We start from the raw sequence: 17,531 nt of genomic DNA, 5'->3' as shown, positions 1-17,531 counted from the left end.
TGCTCAGCCTGCTCTCTTATAGAACCCAAGACTTCCAGCCCAGAGATGGTCCTACCCACAAGGGGACCTCCCCCCTTGGTCACTAATTGAGAAAATGCCCTGCAGCTGGATCTCATGGAGGCACTTCCCCAACTGAAGCTCCTTTCTCTGTGATAACTCCAGCTGTGTCAAGTTGACACAAAATTAGCCAGGACACTCCCTCACAACTCTTCTGTTTGTTATGAATTTGAGTGGTCAGGAGACTGTCCAAGCTAGGAACATCTGTGATTGTCCCAAAAGTGTTGGTGGCAGAATCTTGAGGTTTTGCTTTTGGGAGTCTTCATTCAGAGAAGTTATTCACCAGCCTATGAGGCCTACAGTAGTGGTAGCCTCTCTCTTGCCTTCATGAAAGTACTTGCTGTGGGTCAAACACTGTCCTAATCATTGAGGCTCCATTTGTTCACCCACCTCTTATAGTAATCCTGTGATGTGCCCAAGCAAGTGTGCTATTGTTTATAGCAAAGTGACTTACTCAGAACATAGCAGGGAAATTGAGCAAGGCAGGACTCTGAGCATGTGTCCATCAAACATGGTATCTATGCTCTTAATCTTCATGCAGGCACCAAAGTCTTTATGTTTTCTGAGTTAGAAGCGATGGAGCTGAGTCCTTTGAAGGAGATGAAACCTTAAAGAGAAGAAAGCCCTGTGATCTAACTTTGCTTGCTCTTCTTTCTTTCTCTAATCCAATTTTCTTTCAACCATTTTTGTCCATAGATACTGACTTTTTATGGCACTTATGAGATGTTGCTCTGTTCCTGGTGTCAGGTAGACGTAAACAGAGTACATTGATGCTTTATGGAGTACATTTGCCTTCTCTGGAGGTTTGGACAAGAAGAAGCTTGAGTTCCTATTCAGAGTCCATAAATCTATCCATAAATCCACTGACACATTGGAGAATACAAGACTAGACCCCAAGCCAAGTAAGGCGGCATAGGACTGTGATAGAAGTTATTGGGGTGGTTGAACTGGGCTACAGAGTGAGTTTGAGTACATCACTGAACACTCAACAAGGCCATCAGAAAAAAAAAAGGCAGTGGATATAGTTCTATGGTAGATTGGTTTCCTAACATGGAAGGCCCTAGATTAACTCCCCAGTCCTATAAATGTGAAGGACTAAAATGCTTAGTGTTCATGTCAGCTTCCCTCTGATAGCCAAAAGAATGTGTGTATTTGCTATTTTCTACAATGGCTTCTTGCTTATTGACTATAGACTTGAGAATTGGTCTTCAAGGTGGTGCTCCCTTGAGCTAAAACTCCATCAGATTCTTGACATCTTGGATATTCATGAGTTTAGCAAAATCTTAGGCTAGAGTTATGAAGACTTCAGAAATAATAATAAGCAGGACCAGACCTCCCTGGTCTTCCAAGTAAGCTGTGTCACCTGTATAATGTTCGCATGTGACTGTGCCACTCTTTATAGTCCTCATGAGCTTCCTTATTAAAATAGCAACAGTGTCCCTGACTCTAACGCACATTGCGAAGACCTGTGATCTAGTTGTCCCTACCACAACTTGGTTGCTGATTTGCATCACTAAGAATTTGTGATTTACTGTCTTCTTTCTGGTCTGGTTTTCATTTTCTTTCTCATTTGTTCCCTGAAGAATTTATCCTTTTTTCTTAAAATCTTAGCTGTGAAACTGAGAGAATGTTTTTAATTTTTTTTAAGTTTTTGAGCAGTTACATTTTCTTGCATACTTAAATTTGGCTACCCCCCTCCACATGTGCCTCATTCTCTTGCCTCACATATTCCTTTCCACCACATCTCACTGCTCCTCCATTTTCACTTTAGGTGGCTGATACAGAACGAGTTTTCAGATTCTATATTTGACTTCTTCCTTGCAGGAACTGATGTATATAAATACTCTAATATGTAATAGAAATATATAAATATATAATACAAATACATGAATATGCTCATATAAATGATGTGATTCTAATGAAGCAGCATGTCTATGAGATGTCCTATCAAAGGAAGACTAGTGAAAAGGAGGGACATGGTCATAGATTATACAAATGGAGTTATCCTCTCACTTCTGAACAGAACAATCATATGTACTTATTTGTTCAGAATGTACTGTGTCTGGAACGGAACTAGAGGCTAGAGACAAGAAAGGGTATTAGATCCTGAGTCTTTGAAGAAACTTTCTGAATGTGAAGTTTTATGGTGTGCATGCATAAAATAAGGCCACAGTAAACGGTAAGGCAAGGAGAACTCTGGATTCAGAAGGCTAGATCAGACTTTCCAGAGGAAGATGCATCTTAGAATACCTAAGTTATCTATTTTAATAGTATATCTCCACAAGTATTATAATCTCACAGCTGTGATATGCCTAGAACCTTCTCTCACTCCCAGGGGTGAGTACTGAAAGAGCAGAACAACGTTCTTTCTCCATTGCCTCCAATGACTAAACTGTACATCATCAATCTGCCTGGACTTAGCACTGGGAAGCCCAGAACACAATGCTTCAGTTGATATGATTGGAACAGACTAGTACTTCCTCCTGGGGACAGGTGTCCTAAGAAAAAATGGAACCAGCAAGGCGCCAGACTCAGGAAAACTAGTGTGCTAAGGCTCATATTTGGCATGAACCTTAGGCCACCTCAGTGCCTTTTGTAGAGACATTAAAGGAAGTTAAATTTTCTTTCATTACCAATAAATTAAAAGATGAATAAAATGATCTGAGAGATCATCTGACCAGTAATTGTAAAACCTATTTTGCTGGCTGGTTTTGTGTTTCAACTTCATATAGGCTGGAGTTATCACAGAGACAGGACCATCAGTTGGGGAAGTGCCTCCATGTAATCCAGTTGTGGGGCATTTTCTCAGTTGGTGATCAAGGGGGGAGGGCCCATTGTGGGTGGTACCATCCCTGGGCTGGTAGTCTTGGGTTCTATAAGAAAGCAAGCTGAGCAAGCCAGGGGAAGCAAGCCAGTATGTAACATCTCTCCATGGCTTCTGCATCAACTCATGCTTCCTGACCTGCTTGAGTTTCAGCCCCAATTTCCTTTGGTGATGAAAAGCAATGTGGAAGTGTAAGCTGAATAAATCCTTTCCTCCCCAATTTGCTTCTTGGTCATGATGTTGTGCAGGAATAGAAACCCTGACTAAGACACCTACCCTCTGTTCCCAAAATTGCCAGGAACTAGCTTTAAAAATGAGATGGTTCCCTTGTGTATGGATGCATGACCATGTATTTGTGTGTGCATGCATGTGTGTGGATACATGTGTGCATGTGTGCAATTGCACATGGAGGCCATCAGTTAATGTTCAATGTCTTCCTCAATCATTCTCCAAGCTTTTGGGATTTTTAGATATGGTCTCTTTTTGAACCAAAAGTTCCTTAATTCAAACAGATTGGCTCACCAGCAGGTTCTAGATCTTTCTGTCTCCCTATTCTTAGTGCTGGGATAATGCTACATGTCACCACACATGGCTTCTTCTATGGGTACTGATTACAAACTCAGGTCCTGGTGATGGCCCATCAAGTCCATTATTGATTAAGTCATCTCCCCTGGTTCACTTTTTAAATCCCCATTTCATTATTTGTAAGGTAGAGACTGTGCAATAAGTAGTCTTTAAGCCTCCATCTCTCTCCTAGGATTTCCTCTTTCTATGGCGCTTCTAAAACAAACACACAATCATAAAACACTTATTCACCATTCCTTTCAATATGTACCCAAGAGTAGGTTGATGGATTATGTTAGTTAGTTTCAGGAACTTATACTATTTTCTATAATTATCTCACTAATTCATCTCCATACCTTTTGGTCACTATCATTGCCAATATTTGTGATTGATTACTTTATTGATGAACAAGTAGTTCTGGCAATATACATCCATGAAGGGATCAAAAGGCTCCCATGTTTTGCCCATGCAATTCTAAGAGAAGATCTGTAGTGGAACTCCACATCCTACATACTTTAAAGCTCTTGCACAAAAAGCCCAGGCATTATGGACACAGAGGACACAGCTGAGATGTCTTGATCCGTTTGTGCTATTTTTTTTAAGACTTCTTAAACCTGGATCATTTGTAATGAATATAAATTTGTTGACTCCCACTTCTGGACTCTGGGATGTTTAAGGTCATCTAATGGTGAAAGGTAGGTCAGGAAAGGAGAAAGGAAGGAGGATGGCAAAGGGAAGGCAAAAAAGCCAAGCTAAGCTCCCCTTTTACACGGAACTTTCTGCTGAGACACTAGCATCAATCCATGTGTGAGGACAGATTTCCCATGGCTCAGGTCCCTCTTTTAAAAGTCTCACATCTTAATATCATTTAAATAGCAATTGTATCTTAATGTGAGCTGGGAAGACTCAAGCCCTGGGATCACATAGTACAAGGCAAGGTTGAGAATGAAGACGGGCAAGATGTCATCATTATTGAAGAACCCGAGAATGAGGAAACTTGGTCCACAGATCAGCCTACTATCTGGACTCTAGTGTGGATGCCTCATTATAGCTTCTCTAAAAAGAGGCATCTTTGGAGCCCTGAGACAGGACTAATCAAAATGAACAAATGGATGTGCTCTGATTTCTCATCTGTGGAACAGTAAACTTTGTCTAGAAATGACATAGAGAGAGAAAACAGTGCTTGGCATGAGGTCAAACTTTAATGTCTACTTCTGGTTTGAGTCATCCCTGCAATCAAACAAGAATTTCTGCACCAATGATTCCAGAGGGAGAATCCTATCTGGTGAGTTCCCAGCCTTTGTATTAGCAAAGCAGGAGGGTGGGAGTTTGAACTTCCTTCCTAGAACATAGTTGTTAGGTTCTAGTCCAAGCAATGACTATGTTGCCACCTTATCAGTCAAAATTCATGAAACTCCCTTGAGAGTGGGCTCTGTGGCAAGCTGACTGAGGTCTCCTTCTCTACTGTCATCTTTCTTCTCCTTTGATAGTTCTTTCAGTCATGCCTCTGTGCACTCATCTAGTCTTAGACTGTTCTGAGAGGAAAGAAGGAGCAGAATCGATCTCCCAAAGGGGTTCCTTTCATCTGTAAATCTGAGTCAAGTCATTTCTCAGCCATATTTTAATGCTAGCCCACCAAACTGTAGACTACTAATAGTGGTCATCCTCAAGAACTAGAGCTATATTTTCACTACCTCAGTATCCCTTTAACAGAATCCTGCATATATATATATATATATATATATATATATATATATATATATATATATATATACAGAATCAAGAATTTTCACTGTTTGGCTGAATGACTAAAACCATAGACAACAGGCAGAGCCACCATCTCTGTGGCTCAATCTGTTGGGGCAGGAGCCACAAACAGCCAGTCTTTGTACACAATGGGAATAACTCAATCTTTTTACAAGAAACCTTCTGTAATAGTAGAATTAATGAAGACAAAATTGAATTTATTTTAATGTAGCTCCCAAAACTATACAGATAGAATAAACTGTCATGTGTTCCAAGTGTACTTTTGTTGATTATTTATCTGATTGTCTCTCTTTCGATACAACTACCACCTACACCAAGAGACCAGTAAGATAAGCCTTTCTGTTACAACCAAAATGGCTACCATAAAGGGAATGCATCATGAGAAGAGGAACTCAGGCACTGCTTTTGATAAAAGAATTTATTTTAGTTATGGTCTATAGGCTTGGAATTCTGTCTCAATGTTATATAACAAGAAAAAGGCATGTGGTGTGTGTGTGTGTGTGTGTGTGTGTGTACTTGCACATGCATCAGAGGAATCAAATTTAGTGCAGAAATAAATCTTTCTGAACACTGAGAATTAATGTTCATATGATGACTTTTTGCTATATAAGTACCTGTGTTTTTTAGATTTTTTTTCTTGTCAGCATGATTAAAATGAGATTGAAAAACTGACCTCTAAGAAGTGAGGTTCAGATTCTTGAAAAGCACACTTGCACAGGACACCTTACAGTATAAATGAGTTGTACATTCTAGTTGGGGAAAGGTACACAGGACTGAAACCTTCCCAGCCCCCTCTCTCAAGGAGTAGCCAAAAGAGAGGAATTGTGTACTGAATCTGACATCTTCAGCTGCTGAGCTGAAAGTCCACTCTACCCCATCTTTGAATGCTTTCCAATGTTGGATCAAGCAGTCATTTTTCCTTTCCCCCCTTTTCCTTCGTAGCTTTGGATTCAAACAGTCTTCTCAGGCACATGTTGCTATAGGAGACTCTTGTTTGTTGAGGGTGGAGTGGTTGGTTTTGGCATGTTAGGGGAGGGGCAATTAATTCTAGTAGGTATTTAGTATATTAAATACTTGAGTCTTTCCAAAATTTCCTCTGTATTTATAGTGCCCCCTTTTATAAGTTCCTTCCTCTCTGTATGGCCCTTTAGAAGTAAAAAATAAACATCTTTTAGAGATCAATGCAATATAAGCCCAGTGAGCCCTAGAGAAGACCACTTAGAGATTTACTGCTTCATCGTGGGTTCCCTTATGTTCCTGAGAAGAGAAGCCAACCATGGTAAAGATGTTACAAGGAACAATTACCCAGTATTCCTTCCTAAAATCATTCAAAAAGTAAAGGCTGGATCTGGGGGAATGGCTCTGTTTATAAAGATTTTTATTACAAGCATAACGACCAAAGTTTAATCCCAGAACCCCTCTTAAAAACAAACAAACAGGGTTTTGTGGTACACACTTCTAGTACTACTGTTATGGAGGCAGAAACAAACAGATCTCTAAGGCTCTCTGGCCCTGCATACTTGATAAGTTTCATCTGAAAACAATAACGAAAACAAAAACTATAAAAACACAAATGGCACCTGTGGAATGATACCTAAAGTTGTCCTCTCATCTCCACAAGGATGCATGCATGCACTGACACACACATAAATATACATACATACATATACAGAGTATAAGCTATTTTTTTAAAGGATGGCATCATCTCCATTCTAAAGAGCATGCTAATATATGCAGAAGTGGAGAGATATGTGAGGTGAGTTTTTATAATTATAGCAGTCATATACATGGTTAAAAAAAGAGGAGCTGACCAAGTTTGGACAATTAATTAGTCAAGCTTGAAGGAAGAGTATTTAGTACTAGGTAGATAAATTATTCTCTAAGCACTTGAGAAAGGAAAACAAAGAATCTTAAAAGATGCATCTGGTCCCCCAAGTCATGATTATGTAGTCATCTCAAGCTTTCAGGGACAAAAGTAACTGGTCCTGTGTGAAAGACAAATGTTCATCTTTGAATCTTCTTTCTCACAGAGAGGTCTATGTTGCAAACAGAATCTATTTTCCTTCTGCTCTCAACTGACATGGCTATAGAGATGTGTGACAGCTACCCAACAAATAGCATCTTTTCAATGGTTGGCAAATGGGTATAATCTGGGATGAGATGTTCAAATGACCTCAGGACCCAAAAGAATAAATCAAAACACTGAAGTATAATGCCTTGGTTGAGCAACTCATTTGCTGAACATTATTTCATAGCTATTACAGAGTTGAGTGATCAATTTCATCAAAGCATGATGGACTGTGGCATGATCTTTGTATTTGACATTTAAGGAGGGTAGGGGAGAAGTAGTCCCCACATGTACCTCAAAGGTGGTCTCAGGACACCAAATTTCTGTGATTCAAAGAACTTGTCCATGAACTATTTCCTAATGGTTTACATTTGGGCATGAGCTGCAGAGGGTAAGCCAGGGAAACGGTGCAGGTAGATAGAGCCTCCTGAATGCTGATAGGGCCTCCTGGATGCTCTATTGTCTATTTTCTTCAAGAGGCAGCTCTCTGGAGAAGCAATATATTGGTCTGCTGAACTATTTTTTTAACTGCTTGTTGCTGTTCTTATCACACTTTCTCTTTTGGGGCAAAACACTCCATTAACTCTGACTTAGTCTGGGCCCCCTTCCCATTTTGGTTCCTGTTAACTGATGGTGGTAACAGGAATGTAGGGAAATAAATCAGCCCTCTCTGCTCAAATGATGTGTCTGATAGTCAGGTAGCTTAGCTTTCCGTGAGGCACACTCTGTGCCAGTCCTATTGTCCTTAACCTGGGATCACTTTGACCTTGGACAGACAACATGTATATTACCAAAGCAAGCTAAGGACTTCTAGAGTCTCTCAGTCCCAGGCTTCAGCAAACCAAGAGACAGGCATAAAAATGAAGAGAAGTAGCATTACATACAAGATATGTGATAAATGATGCCTAGCTCTTCCTAACTCTGGCTACGTGATCTGGGAGATAATCTTGTATATGCATTTCTTTTTTTTTTTTCACACTGATTAAACCAACATTGCCACAAACACTGGCTGTTTTTTCTTTTAATTAGCAGAATTAAAATGTAGAAGTATAACATACATACTATAAAAATTTGCTATTTCAAGAGAGCTAAAGTAACTGATCAGGGCATTTAAGGATACAGGGAGTCCTCACACTAGGCCAGAAACAGTTGCTTGATGTGAAATCAGACAGTGCCTTGGACACAAAGTTTTTTTTTTTCTTAAGGCATTTCAGTGTTTTGAGAATGTATTTTGCCTTTTGGGTGCTCATTCACAATCTCTTGAGTATTTTGTTAATTTGATTGGAGTCAGTTAGAAGTGATTTGGGGGAGGGGGAAGGGGGCAAGTTCCACAGGACACTGACTTTGTCTCTTTACAGCCTTTCCAAGCAGATGGTTGGTGTGACACTATCAATAACCGGGCCTACTGCAACTATGACGGGGGAGACTGCTGCTCTTCCACACTCTCTTCCAAGAAGGTAAGTGGAGCACCAGGGATGGGTGGAGAGGCCAAGGCTTCAGAACTAGTGGGGCTTTTGCTAGCTCTCCTTCACAGTGCATCATAACTGGCTCTTACTCAGTCATTACTAGGGAACTATAAGGATTAACACTGGAGTTTCTGAAGTCATACGGAAATTAAGTGATTAGGAGATTAGGTGATGAGTGTGTCTTACTAGACTGCCAATCTAGTTGCCCATTGGACCAGCAATGACTTTTCTTGCTTTCAGTCTGATGCCTACTTATTATTGACCAGACAAAACAGTGTCTTTCTTCCCTTGAAAGACCCAGTTTACCAATCAACAGCTTCCCAGGTATTCCTCATCTTTGTAATTAAATCAAAAGCCCCAATAGTCCCATATGATCTGTTACAAATACATCATAGGAATGTGTCAGATCTCTATCTGGACCACTCTCTGAACCAGATCAGTAATACCCCTTTTTTTTGATATTGTTTGTTCCTGTTATTCTTGGTTCTATTAGATCAACAGATAGACTCCCTGTGTCTGTAAAATTGAGTGAGCTGAAAAGCTTCAATGTTATGAGTAAAAATCCAAGTGTTCTGAGGATATTTGAAGTTAATTGGCTAATTCAATGGATGTAAGATATACAGATGTTATATCCTTCTCTACATGTATCTCCACAATAAAGCTATGAGCAATTGTATACAGGCTGGAGTACCATATACAGTTTTTCTCTTCCAATCACTTACGGTGTGCCAGGACCGATGCTCAGCTTTGTGTATAGACAAAGTGACTTAACACCGAGTAATTAACCACTCATCAAATCATCAACCAATATGGGCCTCTGTTTTTCTGAAAACCAATCAATCTTGAACTAAGAGAAACAGATCATGAACTTTGACCTTAAGACAGAAAACAGGTCAGCTACTTTCTATTCTTACTTGTGGAGAAGTCGACTCAAGAAGCTCATGTATATACAGGAAGACATGGCCACCTAGGAAAGAGTCACTTAACTCTCCCAATTTCTGCAAACCTGGGGTTTGTCTATGAATTTTAGTGTCTCTGGCCAGCAGACAAAAAAATCTGAGGTTTGAAAGGCACATTATTTTACCTCTCTACTGACTCTGTATCATGTTTTACTTCACATGTGCTAACAATCTCGTGGACAATAACTAAACCCGTCCCTTCGGTGTATCTTAACTAATCTGTGACATTTATGCTCATTTCATTTAGTCATAGTACCCGAAAGGTAGAATATTTACCATTCTCATGTCTCACCATTGCCTTATATTTTAATTGTAGACACTCAAAGGGAATTGCTTATTTGCGGCTAACAGTACAAATAAGACAGGAGCAACTTTTTCTGCACCATCTCTGAGATGGGATAAGTACATAGACATGAGATTACATCCACACACAATGGGAAGGGAGATGCAATGTCTCGAAACCCCAAAGCATATCCTAGACTTAAGAAAGGTAAAAGGTCGTGCATATGAAGATGTCACAGGTGATCCCACTGCTCCAAGAGCATGGATAAGTCAGAAACATGAACATTTAGGGATTCTCCGCTAATGCATAGCAGCATGGCTCTGAGTTAAATCAGTTCTAGTCTTCCTCATAAGGAGAGAGTGCTAACTTTCATCTTTATGTCTATGAGGATTACAACAACAAAAACCATTAACTAGACATGATCAGTCTATTAGAAGTAGTACCAACAACAGTTCTAGGTGTAGAGCAAAGTATAAATGTGTTAGACCATTCATTTGGCCCAACCACACAGATGTTGTCTGGAGGGTGGTACTAATGTCTTCTTACCTTATACATGAAGAAAGGAAGAAATGAAGGATTGCCTTGCCTTAAATGACATGGTCTGCAATAAAAGGAACCAGTGTTAATTCTAGGGCTCTGACGAGAACCCCCACTTTCATACTTCTTGTAGTACCAAGTGAGGAAAATTAAAGCCAGTTGAAAATTGTGAAGCTTGACTCTAAAACAGATGCTTTCAAAGTCCTGTTCACTCCCCTAGGTCATTCCATTTGCTGCTGATTGTGACTTGGATGAATGCACCTGTCGAGACCCCAAGGCAGAAGAAAACCAGTAACTCTAGGACCAGAGCCCACCTCCCCTGCCCTGGAGGCAGACTGAAAGAGAAGCTCCCATAGCAGGATGCAAAGGGTGAATGAACAACCTAGGTTCCATGGTGGAAGGAGAGCCTAGAAGAGAGCCTTTAAGAAATGCAAGAAAATGTTTGTAGGTGCCAATTAATGCATTAAGTAGTCCAAGTAGAGAAGGATTTAAGGCAAATGTTTCTGTAAAAAGACACTTGATTAGAAATGGAAGGAGAAATTGACAGACCCCTTCCCCCATCTGTACTCTGCTCTATTCTTCTCTCAACTCTCAATCTCCTCCCCACTCTGCACGCTGTCAGTGGCTCAGCCCCACCCAACATGTAAACCCATATCAAACTATTAGAAGATAAGCTGCCAGGGACTCTGTCAAAACCCATCTCAGATGAACTGTCATTTTTCAGGGCTCATCTACTCCAGACTGGCCCTTGGCCTTTCTTTTGTGTGATCTCTCAAATAATGAGGTTAGCTATTTCTTTATAAGTATTTAAACATAATTATATAAATATATTATATATTATATTTTTTGCTGTTTACTAAGCTACAGATTATCCATTGTTCCACAAATGCTGCTGTGAAGTTCATGTCCAGAGGGATACTGAAGCTTCGAGGACAGAAAGAAAGGTTCTTTTGCCTTCTTCCCATAGATAGGGATAGGCGGGTCGGATGGGGAGAAGAGAGTCGATGGAATTCTGGATGCTAGCCTGTCAGCTGATCATCATTTTATGACCTGGGAGCTAGGCCTACTGAAAGGAGATAGACTTGGCATGCTAAGAGCAAGAGGCATGGAAAGTTACATGGGAACCTATTTGGCAGTAGGTCCAGGAGAAATAGACAATGGTTTCTAAGTATCTACCACAAGGAACATACAAACTCTTCTATGCATCTCAGAACTCTCAGTTGGAGTTGGTGAAGACCAGGGTCTTTTCCACTTCTCTGTGTATTTAGTCCAAGTATATAGCTGCCAGCCAGCCAGCCAGCCAGCCAGCCAGCCAGCCAGCCAGCCAGCCAAAAAGTTTGTATGAGGGCTCATTCTGTGAACATCAGGCTTACAGGAACATACACCCTCTTCACACTTGGCCAGTTGCTGTCTCTCCTTGTTGCAAGTCTCAAGGTCTGGCCATTGTTCACAGCCACATCACCAACTGTTGATTTTTCTGAGAAAAGGAAATGCTTTGGAGATTTGGAGATGGGGGCGGGGGGAGGAGATAAGAGATGAAAAACGGGGAGCTGGAAGCGCGAAAGGCTGTCTTAGAGAGGTGAAAGGTCAGAGAGGTGAGAGGTTAAGATTAAATGAGGTCTGAGGATAAGAGGATGGAATGAGTGAACAAGTCCCCGATCCAAGTCTCCAAAGGAGGCCAGGGATCCTTCGAGCAAAGAGATAAATCTTATTCAAGTGCAAAGCCTGAAGTTTGCAGGCCCAGTAAGCAACATGTGGAGCGAGGGTGACACTCTGTGGGGAGAAAGAAGAATTTCAACTATTTAGGGTCCATTTTGTCTTTACCATTTCTTGTTCAAGAGCTGTATGGACTATGTACAAAACAGTCACATTAACACTTCTCTGTCCATCCAGCTTAGGCTCATACACTTCTATAGGGTCTGTCTTTGGTATGTTTTCTTATAGCAGTTTCTGGATCACACCTAGAAAGAGTCAGGACATAGTTTCTTTCTTTTAATGACGGTCTTATTCACTTACAAACAACCTAGGTTTTTCCTCCAGTGGAAACTAAGACCAAGCAAAACTTGGAGTCACTTCTGGTATCTCCAAAACCTCTCCTCTTCCTTCTACTCTTTGGTCATCAAGGCTGAAGCAACTAATCTGTAGAATGAGAAAGGAAACATTATTTATCATCATAAGCACAATTACCCCTGCTCTATATGAAGAACAATATTCTGCAGTGACTGAATATGGCAATATACATGCAGTTACCTATGGATAAGTGGAATGTGGGCACTAAAGCCATTGAGAAGGGAAAAGGCCATGCTAGTCTTCTACACCTAGCAATAAGGTAAACAGTGCTTCAATACTGTTTACTGTCTAGGTCACACTTAGTACCCTTTGTCGGGAAAGACCATTCATATTCTGAATTCTGATTAATATGGAAAGAAAAATAGAAAAGCTTAGGTTTTCTACTACCTATTTCAATTCATATTTCTGGATCCCATTAAGTTCAATATGAAAAGACCAACAGAAATATTTAAATTCTCTACTAAATACACACACACACACACATACACACACACACACACTGTTTCCTTGGAGAACATTCAAATTCCTGGATGTGTGTTAAGTTTTGCCTTAGGCAAATCCTGACAGAGACAGAGACAGAGCAATAGTTATCTTGGGCATAACTTGGGAATGCACAGAGGAGGCTGCCATTCCCAAGAGCACTCATGAGCACAGAGTGCCCACCAGTGTTTGTCCATGCTCAATCTCTTCATTAAGTCCACTAAGAGTAACAGAGAGGACACTTCGATCCCATGCTTCACTTTAAGATACTTTGTTCTTTTTGGCAACATTCACCCTGCCCTGGGAAGGCAAAAGGACAGTTTCTGGGGTGTGTGAAAAGCTCCCCAGGCTGAAGGCCATTTAGCCATCATCAGCCAGAGACAGAGACAGGAGTCTTGTCTAGACTTTGTCCCTTGGCTCCAGTGTTTGAAAAAGCTTAAGTCCCTAATAAAGAAAATGATCAGAGATCCTAGGAACAACTCATATTTGTCCCCGGGTGATTGTATTCAGTTCTCCTTAGACATCCATAATGTCATCCAGGGCCCTCCACAGAGGCTCCTCTGCCTGTTTCTTTATTATAAAGTCACCTGTCTGTTTCTAGTTCCTGGTAACCATAGTTTTGAGGTCAACATGGCCGAAAGGTGGCTGGCTTCGATAGCATGGCAGCCTTCAATCACAGATACAGAAAAGAGGTCTGTAGGGGCAATGAGCAGATCTGGGCAAAGAAGGCAGCGAGTAGAGTCTTCTTGGTTCTTTTCTTTCCTTTCCAACATTTAAGGCCTTAGTCTTTGACACATCATCTATTCTGTGTGATCACCATTGAGTGTGTCAGTTAGCACCCAAGGGGACAGTTTGATGGCAAACACAGTGAAAGGGGCTGATCTACTGTATTGTAATGTAAAACAGCTACATCCAGTTATTTTATAAGATTATAAAACGTTCATTAAAAAATCAGCACATAAAATATGAAGTGTGTTTGGTGTCTTATTCTTTGTTTCAATGATTTCATTATTTCGAACCTAAACCATTGGCCTAACCCAGACCCACATTTCCCTTATTGGTTGGTCATTCCCTGCAGTCATTTGAAAACTATTTGTTATATAAATAGGTTATGAAAGAGATGTAAACATGGGAATTCACAAGAAGAGATGACATTTACCAAGGTGGAGTGTGCAGCAGTGATGCCAAATGCCTTGTGAGCTGTGAAACAATGCTCAAGAAGAATCATTTACATTTCAGATGCGATAAGCATCATCCCTGGATGCCAAGAGGAGGTGGCATATGGGTCTGTTACTGGACCTCAGTGAGGCATTCAGCTTAGCTGAAAATCAGAACTAAATTAATATGTACAGGGCAGTTGGTAAACATAGCCTTAGTTAATTCACAGGGGGTGGAGAATCTGAAAAATCACATATTCGCACTTCACAGATGAGAACACCAACCACCAGTCTGGAGAAGAAAGTTCTTCCAGATGACATGACTAAACTAGCTCCAAGCCTGGATTGTGGGACATTGAGGTGTAAAAAGATAAAATAAGTAGTGAGCAATAAGAAAGGGGGAGGTGATGGACAGGGTCCGAGGTGTCACCTCCTGTGACACTATCATCTCTGAGGGAAAAAGAGAGCCAGGAGAGCAAGTTTGGGAACAAGAATATTAATTTGCTCTTTTTATGAACTTTGCTTGATGACCAGACAGATAATTAGTTAGAATTGTCACAGAAAGCCTGAGGTCAGCACCCTGAAAGAGGCTTCTGCACCTAGGACCAAGAGGTTAAATTCTCTGGTCATGCCAGACACAGTTGGGAAGGTTGGATGGATTGCTCGGATCACCTTCCAGACACTTGGGAAGGCAAGAAGAAAAGGTGGCTGGATGCATAACCTCGGACTGTGGGAAAAAGGTTTGTGGTTGGAAATAAGCATTGTATAATAAATAGAATGATTCCTTGGCATTTTCTGCAATAACTTTCAAAGTGCCTTCCTGTGATTTCTGGCTATCTGTGGGTGATGGGGGAGTTCACTTTTGCTTTTGCTGTTCTACCCGTGAGGAAACTGAGTGATAGAGAGACTATTAGAAATTGGAAGTATGTGTAGTAAGCTTCAGGTTGCACAAGACTCCAGATTTTGCTTGGTTTGGTTTGGTTTGGTTCTTTGCTCTTAAATGAAATGTGTTTTCTGTTATACTATATGTAACCCAGTAGACCCAAGAGTGAGCTCAGACCATACTGCAATGAGAAAGGTCACAGCTTTTCATCTATTTGTGTTTGAAGCGAAACACACGTTTCCCTATGGTTTTCTTAGGCTTTTTTCTCTCCTCCTGCTCTCTATGTTAAATGGTAGGGAATCCTTCTTGAGTCCCAGCCCTCTCATATGCCAGGCCATGAGTATGAGCAGATGCCCTTAAACATGCCAGTTAAGACAGCTGGACAGAAACATTTGGCAAGGCTGCATTCTTCTTAAAAGAGTTCCCCAGGGAAAGTCTTGTTTTCATTCGATGACAAATTGGAATGACATGATTAGTCATCCCTAAGCTGAGAGCTATGACACCTGAACAGAAGTGCAGGTGATCAGAAACTCTAGGGGTGGAATAAAAGGTGAGGAGAGTGCTTTACACTTCCAAAAATTTTCAGTGAGTCTTTGGACCTGGTGCTGAGTCTCTCTCTCTCTCTCTCTCTCTCTCTCTCTCTCTCTCTCTCTTTCTGTGTGTGTGTGTGCACAATAGACTAGGCTTTCTGGCAGAGAGGCCCAGGCATTGATTTATCTCCATTTCCCCAATTGTGGGATTTTAAATGACCACCACTATTCCTAGGGGATGGATCTCAGGCCCCTGTGCTTGCATTGGTAACATTGTATAGACTGGAATTTCTTCCCAACCCCCTGAATCACATTTATTTTTAAGTCATTTCATTTGACTTTTACTTTTTGTTTGAGAGGTAGAGATTTAGAGAGACGGAGAGACACAGACCAAGAGACCAAGGGAGAGGAAGAAAGGGGAGAAGGAGCAAGAGGTTGGTCATGTAGGGATGAGGGGAACATCTGGGAGCAGTTGGAGGTGGGGAAAGAATGTGATCACGAACATTGTATGAAAAAAATCTAAAGAATACCACCGACTCCCACTCTTTGATATTTTTAAAAGGGTTATGTATTCGTGATGATCTGTGCCAGTAAACTTTCTGTATGTTTCTTGTATATTTATTTCTCTTGCACAAGGACAAGCTTGACTTAAAGGATAGATGTTTATTCTCAAGTCTGCTAAACTGACTTTTTCCTATCAGAATCCTGCTGGTGGTCCGTCCACTGGTCCACTCCATTATCTTTCTTACTGATGATAATTTTGCTTTCTGTTTTGTTTTCTTTTTGTTTTTGTTTGTTTTTCTGATCCTGCTTCTCCATCTCTAGGTAACATTGCTACTTGTTAGTAAGAGCTGGTGTGACAATGGTAAAATACATTCTTGAAGAAGAAAAATAATCTACCAGTCCAAGCTGTGTGATGTTCCCAATGAATATTTAAAAACTTCTAAGCTCCGTAAGACAATTCTGAGGAACTGCAATTTGCTAATGTTTTTACAATCAAATTTTCTTCTAAGGATAATTTAATATAGTCAAGCTTCCTTTTCTTTGTCCTTGTCTACATAAAAGTTATTTGTTTGACTGCAAATAAACTCATATAAAGAGAGAGTGTTGACATTGTAATGACTACCCGCCGTGCATCAATTCGCCTTTGCTCTCCATTAGGTAGCCTGCTCTCTAAACGCTACTGCCCTTAAATGTTTATAAGCATTCAAGTAACATGTTTACATCTCACAGAAACTCTCAAAATTACAAAATGCCCTGATGTTACAATTTATATACAGCTGCGTGTTCTCTAAAGGACAGGCCAAATTGTTAGGACACAAATGGTTTCCGAGTATTGACTCCGTCTGCGATCGATCAATAGCCATGCAAAACATCCAAGTGCTTTTCACCTTGGGAAGCACTGCTCATATCTTTTTCACTTTAACAGAGACTCTGTCCTAGGGGATCCAGGGACAAGAATGATTTTCTTACATCCCAGAGGCTGATCTTCAGGGATAGAAAGCCCAGCAAACAGTAATTTGCATTCTGGCTGCAACATTCACTAAACATGTAGTTACTGGCTCTTTTTGAGCATCCATCTCCTAAGCCCCCAGTACTTTCATTGCCAGGCAGGCCGGCATTAAGGAGTGTTTGCTGGCAATGATGAGTGTAGTCTGCTGTGTCAGAAGTTGCAGTGTAGAGAAGCTCGAGAAAAGGGCTGTAGGTGGATTCTAAAGACCTTCAAATCTCCAACCAACCAACCTGTGGGTCTGGTATTAGAGGACTTCTGGGAAATGTGGCCTCATTAGTTATGTGCTTAGGAGACTGAGGGCATATGGTGACTCCTGAGTAGTTGAGCCAGGAAATGTTCTAGCCCGCTGATCCAGGGAGAAGAAAATTGAATC

General features: G+C 40.8%; 1 protein-coding gene across 1 annotated transcript in view; it reads left to right on the top strand.

The window, feature by feature from the left end:
* The window catches only part of Pappa2 (pappalysin 2), a 238,200-nt gene extending 224,159 nt beyond the window's left edge, over positions 1-14,041 (top strand). Inside the window, exons 21-22 of the mRNA XM_021198056.1 lie at positions 8,639-8,737; positions 10,746-14,041. Of these exons, the coding sequence (XP_021053715.1) occupies positions 8,639-8,737; positions 10,746-10,820 (174 nt within the window). The 3' untranslated portion in view covers positions 10,821-14,041. The remainder of the gene's footprint in view (positions 1-8,638; positions 8,738-10,745) is intronic.
* The last annotated feature ends 3,490 nt before the right edge of the window (positions 14,042-17,531 follow it).

Source organism: Mus pahari, chromosome 5 (genome assembly GCF_900095145.1).
Source record: "Mus pahari chromosome 5, PAHARI_EIJ_v1.1, whole genome shotgun sequence".
NCBI lineage: Eukaryota > Metazoa > Chordata > Mammalia > Rodentia > Muridae > Mus > Mus pahari.
Note: the sequence above shows the minus strand (reverse complement) of the source record. Positions and strands in the feature narration are given on the sequence as shown.